Raw genomic sequence first — 13288 nt, forward strand, 5'->3', positions numbered from 1 at the left:
GGAAGATATTAGTTTACAAGGCTATCATAGGCATTTAAGAGAAGCAACTGATCCTGCTCCATTGACTTTTGCAGAAGAAGAGTTACAGATGATTAAAAAAAATGAAGTAAGTTAATTAGTGAGGATCTTAAATTATTAACCATATTGTACAGTTTGCTGACCCAGAAAGGGAGAGTTAGTTAAATTCATGTCAGGATGTACAGTACAATGGGTTTAGAACTGTATGTGGATAGTGATGTTGGACATACTGACATTAGTGCCTTTACAAATTAAACCTGTTTATTTTATATAAGATGGGCTTACACTTTCTCAATTCGGGTAGCACCTTATTAAAGTTCGTGGTGAATCCCGCTGGTCTTGGAGATAGTTTGTAGGTGTCGACAATCTCAGGGCTGTGTCTTGAACAAGTCTGGTGGATGAAGGACAATGGCAAAGTGAACACAAGATGATGCAGGCAGGGTGAAATCAGGAACTTCAGTGAGGACAATGGCATGCAGAACAAGAAGAGAAAGTGCATGGGTCATTTTGGATGGCACAAAATGACAGAAATCTACACTTTATTCTTGAAATCTGAGATATTTAAAGGTTCGAAAAAATTAATGGTAAACTTTCTAGTTTGTTTTTTTTTGTCACACACTGGACATAGGTTGACAGGGTACGTTATATAATATGCCCCAGTGTTATGTGTTGTTGTTTGATATTTAAAGGATTTCATCCCAAAATTTCCTTCTTTGATTGGTTCCAATTCCTTCTCATAGTTTTCTGATTGGTCTCCTCCCTTATTTGCAGGTGGAAATAAGATCAGATTGGATCATGAGAAAGGTCAATCTTAGGTGTTCAACCCGACACCAACTCTTAACTCTGACCTGGAGATGTTGATGGAACTTCAAAACCTACCCTGGCATCATTTGTAGTATCACTTTCTTTCTTGTTTTTTCTGTCTGTTGATTGACCTATGGTTTAAAGTTTCTGAACTCTCCTCTGTTTATTTATTCATGAGCAGCTTCTTTTCCTTTTCATTTTATTATTGTTACTTTTAGCATTATTGTTATCATTCTTGCAGAAATTATATTTAATTGGGTCGATTTTTCCTCGAAACTTGTGCACTTCTCTTTCTGTCTATTATTGTCTCTACTTACTCTGATCAAATTACTAACATTATTGTGAAAACTTGCTAGTCCCCAGAAGGTTATCCCATTTGCCCATTGGGAATACAGTAGAGCCTCAAAAACTTGGCACTCAATAACCCAGCACTCCGGATAACTTGGCCACACCCTGGCAGGGCAAAAAAATCCTTAGTTAATTAATTTTCATGATAAAGACAGCTTTATGCCTCAAAGTATTTTTCTAAGGTCTGTCTTATCAGGTAAATTACTATACACAGTGTATTCATTAATTTTCATTTTCATGTAGTAAAGGCTCTACTACGTGAAAATGAAAACGTACTTTTCCTTTGTTTAAGGGTATTTGGGCAGTTTTTTCTCTGTTGTATTCTCAAGTAAACAATACATACAAGTACAGTACAGTATTTTCTGAGGAAACACTCGTACTTATTTTTTTTAACCCCATTCCCGATAACCCGGCATTTTCACAAACTCGGCCACCCTTCGGTCCACATTAGGCCGAGTTTTTGAGAGTCTACTGTATTAACTTTGCATTCTTAATGGAAATAGCTATATCATACTTCTCTATTATATCCCTTCCTAAAATTCCATTATTTGGTTCCATTATTTTAGGGTCTACTATGTAACATTCATGAGAAAATGCTAAACTACCAATTCTAAACTTTATGTTATATTCCCTGATTGTTTCTATCATGACCTGTTACACAAACTAAGTCTAACATGCTCATCTCCGCTTCTTGCAATTTGCTTACACCTTGGAAAATGGATCTTGATATTAATGTAACGGCTGCACTTGTATCAATCATAAGTTGTGCTCTTTTACTTTCTATTTCACAGACTAGGTGCATGGAGGCAATTCTCTGCTCTTTGATCTACTGATTCCTGCTAGTGGGATTGCATCGCTTGAATTATTCCTTGTTTGTTCTAAGTTGCAAGGTTGTTCTCTAATTTTTACCAAAATTATTTTGTTGGCACAATTCTCTTTCAAATCATCTTGATTTTCTTCCTTTCATTATCTGCTTGCCTGAGGTTTCCCTCAGGAAAAAAGCAAAGTTAACTGGTGGTCACGCTGATAGGTGTTGTTCGCTGGGTTCCAAAACTTATTTCAGGCCAATCCTCACCATAATGTGCCAAAAAATAAGGCAAGTATTCCCAATTTTGATCATTTTTTGTTCAAACTGCCTATACTGTGCCTGATAAAAAGGTGCACAACTTGTATAATATGGACACAACAAAGTGAAAAAGGGGTTATTGAAGTCAGCTCTTCTGACATTAATTGATCATTATGTTTTATTTCTGGCCATACCAGATATGGTTAGATGAAATGTAAAGGTTCTTCCCTTTCTACCTGTCTATGGGGCAAGGGATTCAGTCCATGGCATTGCCAATAGAGTGCTTGATTATATGTCACGGGTGGTTGTTTTGGTGTTTGCACACTCAGCGGTCTTATAAAATTTGCAGGCAGTGTGTGATGCTGCCAGTTCAAATAATTCTGCACTTTTTTCTTTCTGAAATTTGGTCTTTTCATGGATGGTGCTGTTCACTTAAATTGCTTGTATGCTTCCTTATGCGGGTTGTTTATCGGTCCTGTTGATGACTGATTCTCAAGTTTTTTCCCTAATGTTTGAAGCAGTTTGATTGATTTTCGTGTAAAGCACAGGTTCTTTGTCCACGTTTTTGATGCATGTCTGGAGCCTCTTCTATTCTTGCAATGAAATTTTGATTTTTTCCCATCAATTGTTTTATTGTTTCCTCTGATCACAACCCTCAAAGTTTCTGAAAACATGATGGGATCCTGCAACATTACATTTTGCTTAATTTTCTTGTTCAGTCAGTGTAGAAACTGGATGTGGAGCTTTTCATCCAGCTCCATTTGCTGACATTGTTTTATGATAGTACCCCTGTTCTGTTGCTCCCATTTGTTGGATAGTTGTCACATTGGCTAGTGTTTGCAGCTTAACTGCAAACTCCTGAACCCTTTCCTCTTGTTGCTGGATGCAAGTGTGGAACTTTTTGATACAGCTTGCAATCGAATCGCTCTATCACTAGGTGTTTAAAGTCATTGTATTCTATCATGATTTTCATCTGCATGTCCCTCCAGGCAAAGTCTTGGGCTATGCCTGCAAGTTTGCATTTTGTGATGTTTAAGTGTTGTTGTGCAGTCCAGCCTGCACAACAGCACTCCAGCCTGCTAAGCTAGCTACCTCGTCCAACTTATCAAAAAAGTTGGTGATATGCCTGCTTTCATCAGAAAAGGTTGGAATCATCCCTCCAAAAGTTGCAATTGAGCCTCTGCTTACATCATGTAAAGTACTATATTATTTTTCTGACTTTCCACAACAATTATCGACACGACTGTGTGCCGGAAATAGCCGTTCCCTAATGGGTACTTTATGCGGATTCGTGTTAGTGTGCCAGGCCTGGACTTTAAGCGTGCACCGAATTAAATAATGATAAAATTAGTCAATAATAATCAAATATTTAATAAATATTCTAGTAATAACTATATACAAAATTTAGTAAAAAATCAAATAACAATTTATTCAGTGAAAATCAATAAGAATCAACTCGACAAAACTCAAATCAATCTATTTTCTAACTTAAATCTATTCCCCTTTGGAACTCGACAAAAAATTCAAAGACTTAATTTATGTACAATAATTCTTATGAATTAAAGATCCTAATCATCACCTCAATATACTAGTAACCTTTTTCCTCAACTCTCAAGACTTTCTCTAATCTTCGATCCACAAATCGAATAACTTCAAAATCGCCTTGGAACTACTTCATCCTATCGGACACCTCTCGTTTACTGCTACATAGCTCACCATGCTTGTTGCTAACAGAAGTTCACTTTGACCATCTTCACTTTATGTTTGGTCTTTATACTGTGAGGTGACGTCACAATTCTGAGTGCGATCACTCCCCTCATTTACATACTTATTTGCTAACAATAAACTTTTTCTGTGTGTCTGGCAGCCTATTTTCCGACAATACTCGCTAACCTTTTACATTATTCTTTTTGACAAGTTTTGGGATGTTTTTATTCTTTAAGGTTTGGCAAGGTCCTAAGTTATGCTTGTGGGGTCTCCCCCTTTTCTCGGTGTGGACTTACTTTATTCCGCTCGGGAGCGCAAGTGTGCACGAGTTTTTCCTACGGTGCTTTTCTCTCGTCGGTGAGTTGGTTTCTCTTCTATTTTTAAGTTTCTAAGGTGAATGATGAGGAAACCTTCGTCCCAACAAAACATAAGCCCCAAACAAAAATAAAAGTAAATAAAAATAATGCTCGGACTTGATTCCTTACAATGTGTTCGTGATGGGGCACCTGTCTCAGTGGCCAAGTTATGCCGACTTCTTTCTCAAGAGAAATGTTCCCGTTTTTGATTTTGTGTGATCCTTTTCATGGTGAGTAGCACTACTGCCTTTAACACCAGTGTGGTTTTGGGTTTAAAATCAAATTCTGACACCATTGTAAGGCTTGCCAACTGTATATGATTGTTGGGATGGTTGAGGTGTCAAGACAATCGTGTGTGTGCTTGAAATTAGCATGGAGACAAGCTTACCATCTTTACTCATTTAAAAAGAATATTAAAGGTTTTCTTACAAATATCGCTACATCTCCATCAACAAATTTACAAGGATAGAGTCCGATAAAGTCACAAATATTCCCAAGAGTGTCTTTTTCGGTCATGGCAGATTCGTCAGCTCTGGGGCACACTGTAGCTTGGAAAAGGATAGTCCTTGTCACAGGGATGAAGCTTGAAGAGCACGACAACTCTGGGAGATTGAATGCCTCTCAGAGATATATGAAAGGTCAAACTACAGATTTTTATGACAAAACAAAAGGTTTGGAGCAAAGAAACTTGTGTCCTTGAAACGTGCGTTTTTATCAGTTTTTCCCCTTGATTACGCATTATGATTGGTCTCCCCTTGTCACCTGGTGACAATTTGACACCTTTTGGGGTGTGGGAGAGATCAGTTTCATGACTAAACCCAATTCCTGTTCATCTAAAATTCCTTTGACTTTGATATTCCCCTCACAATTCAAACCCTTTGTTTTCCATTTTGTTGGAAAGAACTTTTATTGTTTAAGCTAGACTTTAAGTCTTGCTTTGTTTAATTCTGAAAGGTGAGAGCTTAACTAACTCACCGGATTTTCATCATTCAAAACATATAATTTTTATTACTATCTGGGACCTCGCACATAATACAGCTATGTTTAATTTGAATTACGTTGTATGAATAGTTACTAAATATTTTATTTTATACTAGAATGTTTAAACTACAATATTAATATTAATTGTTGTAATTTATTTTTTTCAGTCTAGAGTAGATATAGCCATTGATTCAAGACATCAAACTCTACAAGGTATAGTTTTTCCAATTTCTGATGATGCAATAGCTGCATTATTTGATATGAAAAATGGGATTCTTAACTATGTGCAATTGGTAAGTTAATAATCAAGTTGATAAGTACTGTAATTTTTATATGGATAACCTGGGTTACCTCTGTTCAAAAGTTCATTTGAAAGTGGCTGTGGGTTATGGCTGTCAGTTTTACATTTTTAATATTTCAATTTCAGTTATTGAAATTTAACAAAGTTATTTGTTACAAATCAAAATTGGCCTGAACTGCTCTTAATAGAAATAAACTTGATGTTACATCTAAGTATTCACTCGTAGAAGTTATTATCGATAACATATAATTTTATTTTACTATATAATATATGGTGACTTCAATTTATAATATAAAATTTTTAAAAACCTGGTAAACATTTGGTTCGCAGAACCATTACAGAAAATGTATTGGGTCACGTAAGCAAAACGTTTGAGAAACGCTGGATTGGATTATATGTCATTTTAAAATTGCAATTACAAACTCATCAAACAGCTTTTNAAACGTTTTGTTTGAGAAACTCTGGACCCAATATATTTGTTTGTAATGGTTCTGTGATCCAAATGTTTATAATATAAAATTTTTAAAAACCTGGTAAACATTTGGTTCGCAGAACCATTACAGAAAATGTATTGGGTCACGTAAGCAAAACGTTTGAGAAACGCTGGATTGGATTATATGTCATTTTAAAATTGCAATTACAAACTCATCAAACAGCTTTTCCTTTCTCTAAAGTCACTAATAGCATCTGTAGAAAACATGAGAAATCCTTTATTTTCTGTCATTGTGATTTTTCTTGAAACCAAAAAGATGGATATACACATCTGTTTTAGTTTCAGGAAAAATCACTATATATAAACTAAATAAAATTTTCCAGCATTATCTAGCAGCAGGCTCATTATGTGGGTGATATTTGTTTGTCATATTAAGGGTGGTCCTGAATCTACATTTAATGTCGTAGTGTTATATTTAATTCAGTTTGTTTATAATTTCATATTTTATTACTTTCTTAATAATTATAACTTTGCTTGAAATTTTAAAGTTGAAAATTTTGAATGTAGAGATATTCTTTTTCAAATGTATTTGTTCTAACTCACTTGATAATTTTCATAGCTGATGATCTTATAAAAGAACAAATGTTACTAAGTAAAAATTTAATTTGGTTTCCAAAGTTAAGCATTAAGCATTATTTTCTCATTTTTTTGGCACGCCCCCTATAGTAGTGAAGTGCTTATGTTAGGACACAAAACGACTTCCAACAACCTAACACTCCGTTGAGTAATTACAATCCACGAAAACCTTTTTGTATGAGTGTTATGTCATTAACCAACTCCACAAACGCTTTCGACCTCCACTGAGGTCTGCTTCAGGTGGTGACTGACCGTCGTAACGATGTCGCCAGAGATGTAAATAATCGTGTGCACCTTTGAGTTGGTAGTCAACTAAAAGGTGATTGGTTTCTTTTAGGATGCCATCTACAAGTTATTTCGTGAAACACAGTCTGGCCTATGGCACCTGATGTGCCCATACTTATTGAAAATAAATGTTAATAATGGATATTGGTCATCTGGATTAAGAGTTTAAAATAATCATGATGTCACAGAACAGAATGTTTATTTTGAAAAAAAATAGAAAAATTTACTCAAACTATACAAAATCAAAATGGTATCACTAGAATGATTATAGCAATAATAGATTGGTAGTCAACATGTTAACTTATAAATATATTACATACATATATGTATGTAATATATTTATAACATATATTTATTACATACATATATGTATGTAATATATTTATAAGTTAACATGTTGACTACCAATCTATTATTGCTATAATCATTCTAGTGATACCATTTTGATTTTGTATAGTTTGAGTAAATTTTTCTATTTTTTTTCAAAATAAACATTCTGTTCTGTGACATCATGATTATTTTAAACTCTTAATCCAGATGACCAATATCCATTATTAACATTTATTTTCAATAAGTATGGGCACATCAGGTGCCATAGGCCAGACTGTGTTTCACGAAATAACTTGTAGATGGCATCCTAAAAGAAACCAATCACCTTTTAGTTGACTACCAACTCAAAGGTGCACACGATTATTTACATCTCTGGCGACATCGTTACGACGGTCAGTCACCACCTGAAGCAGACCTCAGTGGAGGTCGAAAGCGTTTGTGGAGTTGGTTAATGACATAACACTCATACAAAAAGGTTTTCGTGGATTGTAATTACTCAACGGAGTGTTAGGTTGTTGGAAGTCGTTTTGTGTCCTAACATAAGCACTTCACTACTATAGGGGGCGTGCCAAAAAAATGAGAAAATAATGCTTAATGCTTAACTTTGGAAACCAAATTAAATTTTTACTTAGTAACATTTGTTCTTTTATAAGATCATCAGCTATNTTATAATATTTATGGATTAATTTAGAATATTCTGGAAGAAAAGAATCTGCCCAGAGCAGGAATCAAATATGCAACTTCCACTTACCATGCAGATGCATTGCCAGTTATGCTACTCAGATCTCCGAGTGATTCTTTGCTTCCAGACATATTTAATCTTAGATATAACCATTGTAAGTACGCCAATTTGAGAGGGACGTACTTTAAAATTTTACTCTTTTGTCAGGATGTCCTAGGGTCTTTGTGTATGTGGGTGTCGAAGGTAAAAGCAAAAATTACAAGTGTTTCACAAAGAATTTTTCAGAGTTTATGCTTACATATAATTGAGACCAAGATACATACAATAAAGACCAAGATTTCAATGTCCCGTTGGTGGAGTTGTTCCTGGATGTCCTGATGGGGCAGCGGTGAGTTAGAGTCTGAAGTATAGAGGTGGCACATGGAATAACAATAAGCTGGACACACTTGGTAATGGGACAGAGAGAAGGTTGTGACTGGAATAGCAGGAATGTGCCAGTGCCCATCCTTGGACAACGGAGTTTTTCATTTTTTATTTGTTTTCCCATTGGTCGGACTTCCCTTTTCTCGCTCCCCTATTGGTTTCTCACCTGTCTCCAGGTGGAATTCGAGACCATTCGGGTTGTGAGAAAGGTGCCTGGGAAGGTTTATCCTTGTCTTTTCCTTTTATTGCATTTAAGTTTAATCTTTTCCCTTTTCTATTTCTTTTGTTTATAAATTCCATTTCCTTCTCTCTAATATATATGTGTGATGATGTCAAAGTCTGGTGTTGCCAGTTCAACACTTATTTATTTTCTCATTACTTTAATAATTTATTAAATTACTTTGTCTTTTAATTACAAACTATTTCTGGGGCCTCACACCATCCATGGTTACTCGTGGTGCCAACTGGGACAACTCTTATGCCCTTGGCCTTAAAATCATCCACAACACCCAGCCAGCTATCGCTTTAACCCAGCATGATGTATTATTAATAGACCAAACGATCACCATAATCAATCGGGCTAATTGTTAATACATTGGGCTTTGGGATATGTGCGCTCTTAATCATTTCATTAAGTATCAAATTGTCTTGTGGTAATTTACATTTGTATTTAAGTAATACATATTTTGAAGATGTTAAGGTTAGATTTATTTTTGTTTACAGAGTATAGATATTGACAAAGAAGAAATTAATTTGGAATCTTGTGATGACACTAACATCAACTCTCTTCCCAGCAGAGTTCCACGTGATCATGCTAGATATCATTTATTTTGTTTTCCACATTCTTATGAAGGCGATTATTTATTAAGTAAAGGTTAGTGTAAACTTTGTTTTGAAACATTTTTAAAAAATAAGTGTTTTATAATATTTTATTAGGATGACTGTTTTGTATTAAATAATAAATTAATCATATTGAGAACTTCAATAGAATGCCAGCCATTTCAATGACAGTTGTTTTACTGGATTATGCATTGGAATTTTATATTTCAGTTTCTTAAAATATTTGTATAATCTTATATGAGAAATGTAAAATATAGAGTTAAGTATCTACATAAATTTTGAAAGACCAATTTATAAATATTTATACTATGGAATTAAGTACATGATAATATTATGTTACAGAATATTAATATTTTGAAATGATTTTTTTTCTATTTTTCATTAGAAATTATGAAAAAAAAGTAAACTATATTTTAATTAACAAAATGCAGCTCATTCTGATTAAGTGGTTTTTGAGATATTTTGTATCTCCATCAAATGAATAACAATAAACAGATACCACATCCAAATCTTTTCTATAAAAATAATCTTTTTGTAGATCAAATTTTCATACTTTGTACAGTTTAATGATTAAGATCACATTTTATAAGTCATAAAAATAAAATGAAGTATTTCTTGATCCACTGATTGCTTTGGAATATTTTATCATTAATTTTATTTCAATTTTATAATAATTTGAGATAAGGACAAATTCCAGTTTACAAAAGTCGACGAAAATTTAAAATGCAGATTTTAGTATTTGCTGCTTGGAACAATAAATTATGTCAAAGTAATCCCTGATTGAGTTACAAGATTCTGTAGGAAAGTATCCTCTTGTTACTCGATTACATTCTTTGGTATATAATACTTTGGACCAAGTATGTTTGTAAATGTAATTAAATCTTGAAGACAGTAGTTTACCATTCATTAACTATTTTTTGTTAACGAGACCATATACTGGAGCTGCACAAGCTCAGTTTGTTGACGTGCACAGTTGTCGGGCATGATGTGAGTACCATCCATGATGTGTGTGACAATGGATACATTCTAGATACATTCTAACTTAAAGGGGATGAAGACCAGGGCCACTTGTAGGTATTGCCTGGTTTGAAATGGATTAAGTGGAAAAGAATTAAGAGAAGAGGCAAAGGGAAAAAGTAAAGTTAAATAGGAAAGGGAATAAAACTGGAAGTCTCATGGACGTCAGCATCAGTACATTATTTAACAAAATACATTAACAGTGTGACAAAATACCCGTACTGAGGGTAATACATAAGATAACTGCAAATGGTGCAACAAGAGATATTTTACAGCAGCACCCTTTTGGGTGTAAAGCAAAGGATATAACTTGGAGTTACAAGTATAAAATCGAAAATAACATGAAACTAATCCCGACAATGAGATGTTACATTCAGTTGTGAACAAAGAGGATGCAGAATTTAAGATCACGGCAGCACGTTCTTTGCTGTTACAAAGTATTAAAATAGAACAAAGACAAAGGCACCAGTCTTAGGTTTAATGCCTTGACAGACAATTTCCCAAAGGAGGCGCGTACAAATTTCAATTAATACTGTCAGACTTTTCTTTGTCTTTTGAAAAACTTTAATTGAAACAAGAAAGATGTGGATAACAGGAACGTTTGAAGGAATACAAATTACATAAAAATATATTGTGAGTATTATAAAAAGAACAAATGTAGGACTTCTTTCTCGTCTTTCGTCTTTTTGCGCGTCTTCTTCAACCGTCGTCTCCTCTCGCGAAGTCACGTCTCGTCCCGCTCTCGTTGTCTCGCCAGCAGATGGTGTTTCGCTCTCCACAATACCGTGACCGCAGGGTTGGCACCTAAAATATTAAAAAATTTATTTCACTAAATTCGGCTCTCACAATACTGTTATGCACATCTAGAGCACCAGTTTCTTTTATAAATGAATACAGTTCTCTGAAGATGTTTTTGTTGTATACAAGAGCACTAGAAGCACATGGCCAATTATAGTCTTCTAGGAGAACAGTTTGGTATAACTTGGCTCATTGCTGGCGATAGAGACGACAGTCGAAGATTAGGTGGAAAGTGTCCTGTTGTGAGGATCCATCACAGTTGAAAGTGGAGGTGTTGCTATGGTGAAATCATTGGTGATAAGAGAGAAAGTTCCCATGACCGGTGAATAACTGACTTACAATAAATTCCACTTTAAAATGTTCGCTCTTAAGCCTAATTGGGATGTTAGGAACCAGCTTGTTGGTAATTCATCCTGTTGTCTCTTCCTCCCAAAGTCTCTGTCACATATTAATAGTTGTTTGTTGGATAAGTGTTTTTATTGAAATGATTGGAATGTCATGAAAACGTGGTTCTGAAGAGCTGTTAGCTGCCTCTTTTGCCCCTTTATCCGCTTCTTCTTTACCCTGTATTCCAGTATGGGCACATAGCCATTGTAAAGCAATTGTGTTTTTATTGTTTGCTAGTTCTTGAGATTTGGCAAAGTAAGCTGTTTTTATTTTTATTGTTTGAAATACTAAGAAGAGCAGCTCTACTATCTGAGCAGATGCTTACATGAGTATTGTTGATTTTTACGTTACTATTAACATATTGTAAAGCCTTCAGAATTGCCAAAAGTTCAGCTTGCATGATCGAGCAATGGGTTGCCAGCTGGTAAGTTTCCTTATGAATTTGTCCATTCGTGTTCTTTTTATAGTGAACGAAAGCTGTACCTACACCTTTGTTAGATTTTGAACTGTCCGTAAATATCATATGAGGGAATTCAGTATCTTCGTTATTCGAGTAAACATTACAGTAGAGCCTTGATTATCCGACCCCCGATTAACCGACCGTCCTAGTCGGCAAATTTCAAATGTCCGCTAGTGATGTGGCGCTACAATATTTGGCTGTGTCTTGGCTACTTTAATATTATTTTTACATGTTTTAGCTGGCAACACTCATTCGACCATGAAAGGGAGCCAGTATTTAAACGAGGCTTAATTTTCTAATTTTTAATGATACAATAGCGACGATTATTATTTTTTTAAAAAAATTGATAGGCTTAACATGGAGGAACATTCAACGCGAAGTAGATTAATAGAGATATACTACACTAATAATGGATTTTTTCCGGTTATCTGATCAACCCCAGTCCCCAATTGAGTCGGATAATTGAGGCTCTACTGTAATTTTAATTTCTTTCGCTGGATGAAGACGAGGTGGGGCAGTATTCCAAATGTCTATATTCAGATTCGGCTGGAAAAGATTGTTGTTGTTCAAGTTAGGAAGTCTACCAATATCTAAATAAGTGTACAGATTCATTTTCTTTTGATCCGGGATGTCGAGGTTTGTCAGCCTCCAGTGCCCAATTAGCTTTAGCTTTTAAATATAGCGGTAGGAGACCTGCCAGAACCTGGAGAGCAGCTATAGATGTTGTCTTGTATGCTCCTGTTATATGTAAAAGACTAATCTGTTAAATTTTTTTGAGCACTCTTTTTATATGAGATCCATATAGTATTGTCGGTTCTATGGCTTGATTGTAAATGTTGGTCATGGTAGTGTTATTCAAACCCCACTTTTTCTCCCCTACGTAACAAAGGAGGTGAGATAATTTTGTTGCCTTCATACAAATGTAATCAATGTGGGAATTCCACTTCATGCCTTGGTCCAGGATAAGTCCAAGATATTTCATTTCCTTTGTGTATGGTATTCTAGTATTATTTATTTTTAATGATGGCGGTTTCTGAAGCTGTTTACCTTTGGTCATGAGCATGCAATTTGACTTATTGATGTTTATTTCGAGCTTATTGTTTATGCTGTAGTTGTTTACTTCTTTTAGTAACTTATTAGCTTCAGTTTGCGTTTGCTCACTATTCCTATGTGCCATCATAATCAGAGTGTCGTCAGCGTATGCTTGTAATGACCATTGTGCATTTATATTATTAGGCTTGATGTTCAGAAGGCTATCGTGCATGATGTTCCATAATCCTGGGCCGGAACAAGATCCTTGGGGGCAGCCTCTTGTCATGGGTGGTATAAGTGGACTATCCATGTCATATACACCAACCGTACAATTATTATGATAATCCTTCATTAATAGATATAAATTTTTTGGGCAATGGAATG

At 35.0% G+C, this 13288-nt stretch overlaps 1 protein-coding gene and 1 long non-coding RNA gene across 7 annotated transcripts in view; one reads left to right on the forward strand and one right to left on the reverse strand.

Annotated features, from left to right (window-relative positions):
- LOC111637473 (twinfilin-1-like) overlaps nt 1-13288 on the forward strand; it is a 78376-nt gene that overhangs the window by 46468 nt on the left and 18620 nt on the right. For 5 of the 6 annotated variants that reach the window (XR_002758703.1, XR_002758702.1, XM_023382969.1 and 2 more), the window contains exons 6-8: nt 2-106; nt 5448-5573; nt 9094-9244. Coding sequence is in view for 4 of the 6 variants with exons in the window: in XM_023382969.1 (XP_023238737.1) it covers nt 2-106; nt 5448-5573; nt 9094-9244 (382 nt within the window). In the remaining 2 variants the exon portion in view is untranslated. The remainder of the gene's footprint in view (nt 1; nt 107-5447; nt 5574-9093; nt 9245-13288) is intronic. The other variant, XM_023382970.1, reaches the window with a different exon arrangement.
- The window catches only part of LOC111637474, a 29332-nt gene continuing 25530 nt past the window's right edge, over nt 9487-13288 (reverse strand). Inside the window, exon 4 of the long non-coding RNA XR_002758704.1 lies at nt 9487-11031. This is a non-coding gene — a long non-coding RNA (uncharacterized LOC111637474). The remainder of the gene's footprint in view (nt 11032-13288) is intronic.

Source organism: Centruroides sculpturatus, unplaced genomic scaffold (genome assembly GCF_000671375.1).
Source record: "Centruroides sculpturatus isolate CEXI.00-Female unplaced genomic scaffold, Cexi_2.0 scaffold870, whole genome shotgun sequence".
Classification (NCBI taxonomy): Eukaryota; Metazoa; Arthropoda; class Arachnida; order Scorpiones; family Buthidae; genus Centruroides; species Centruroides sculpturatus.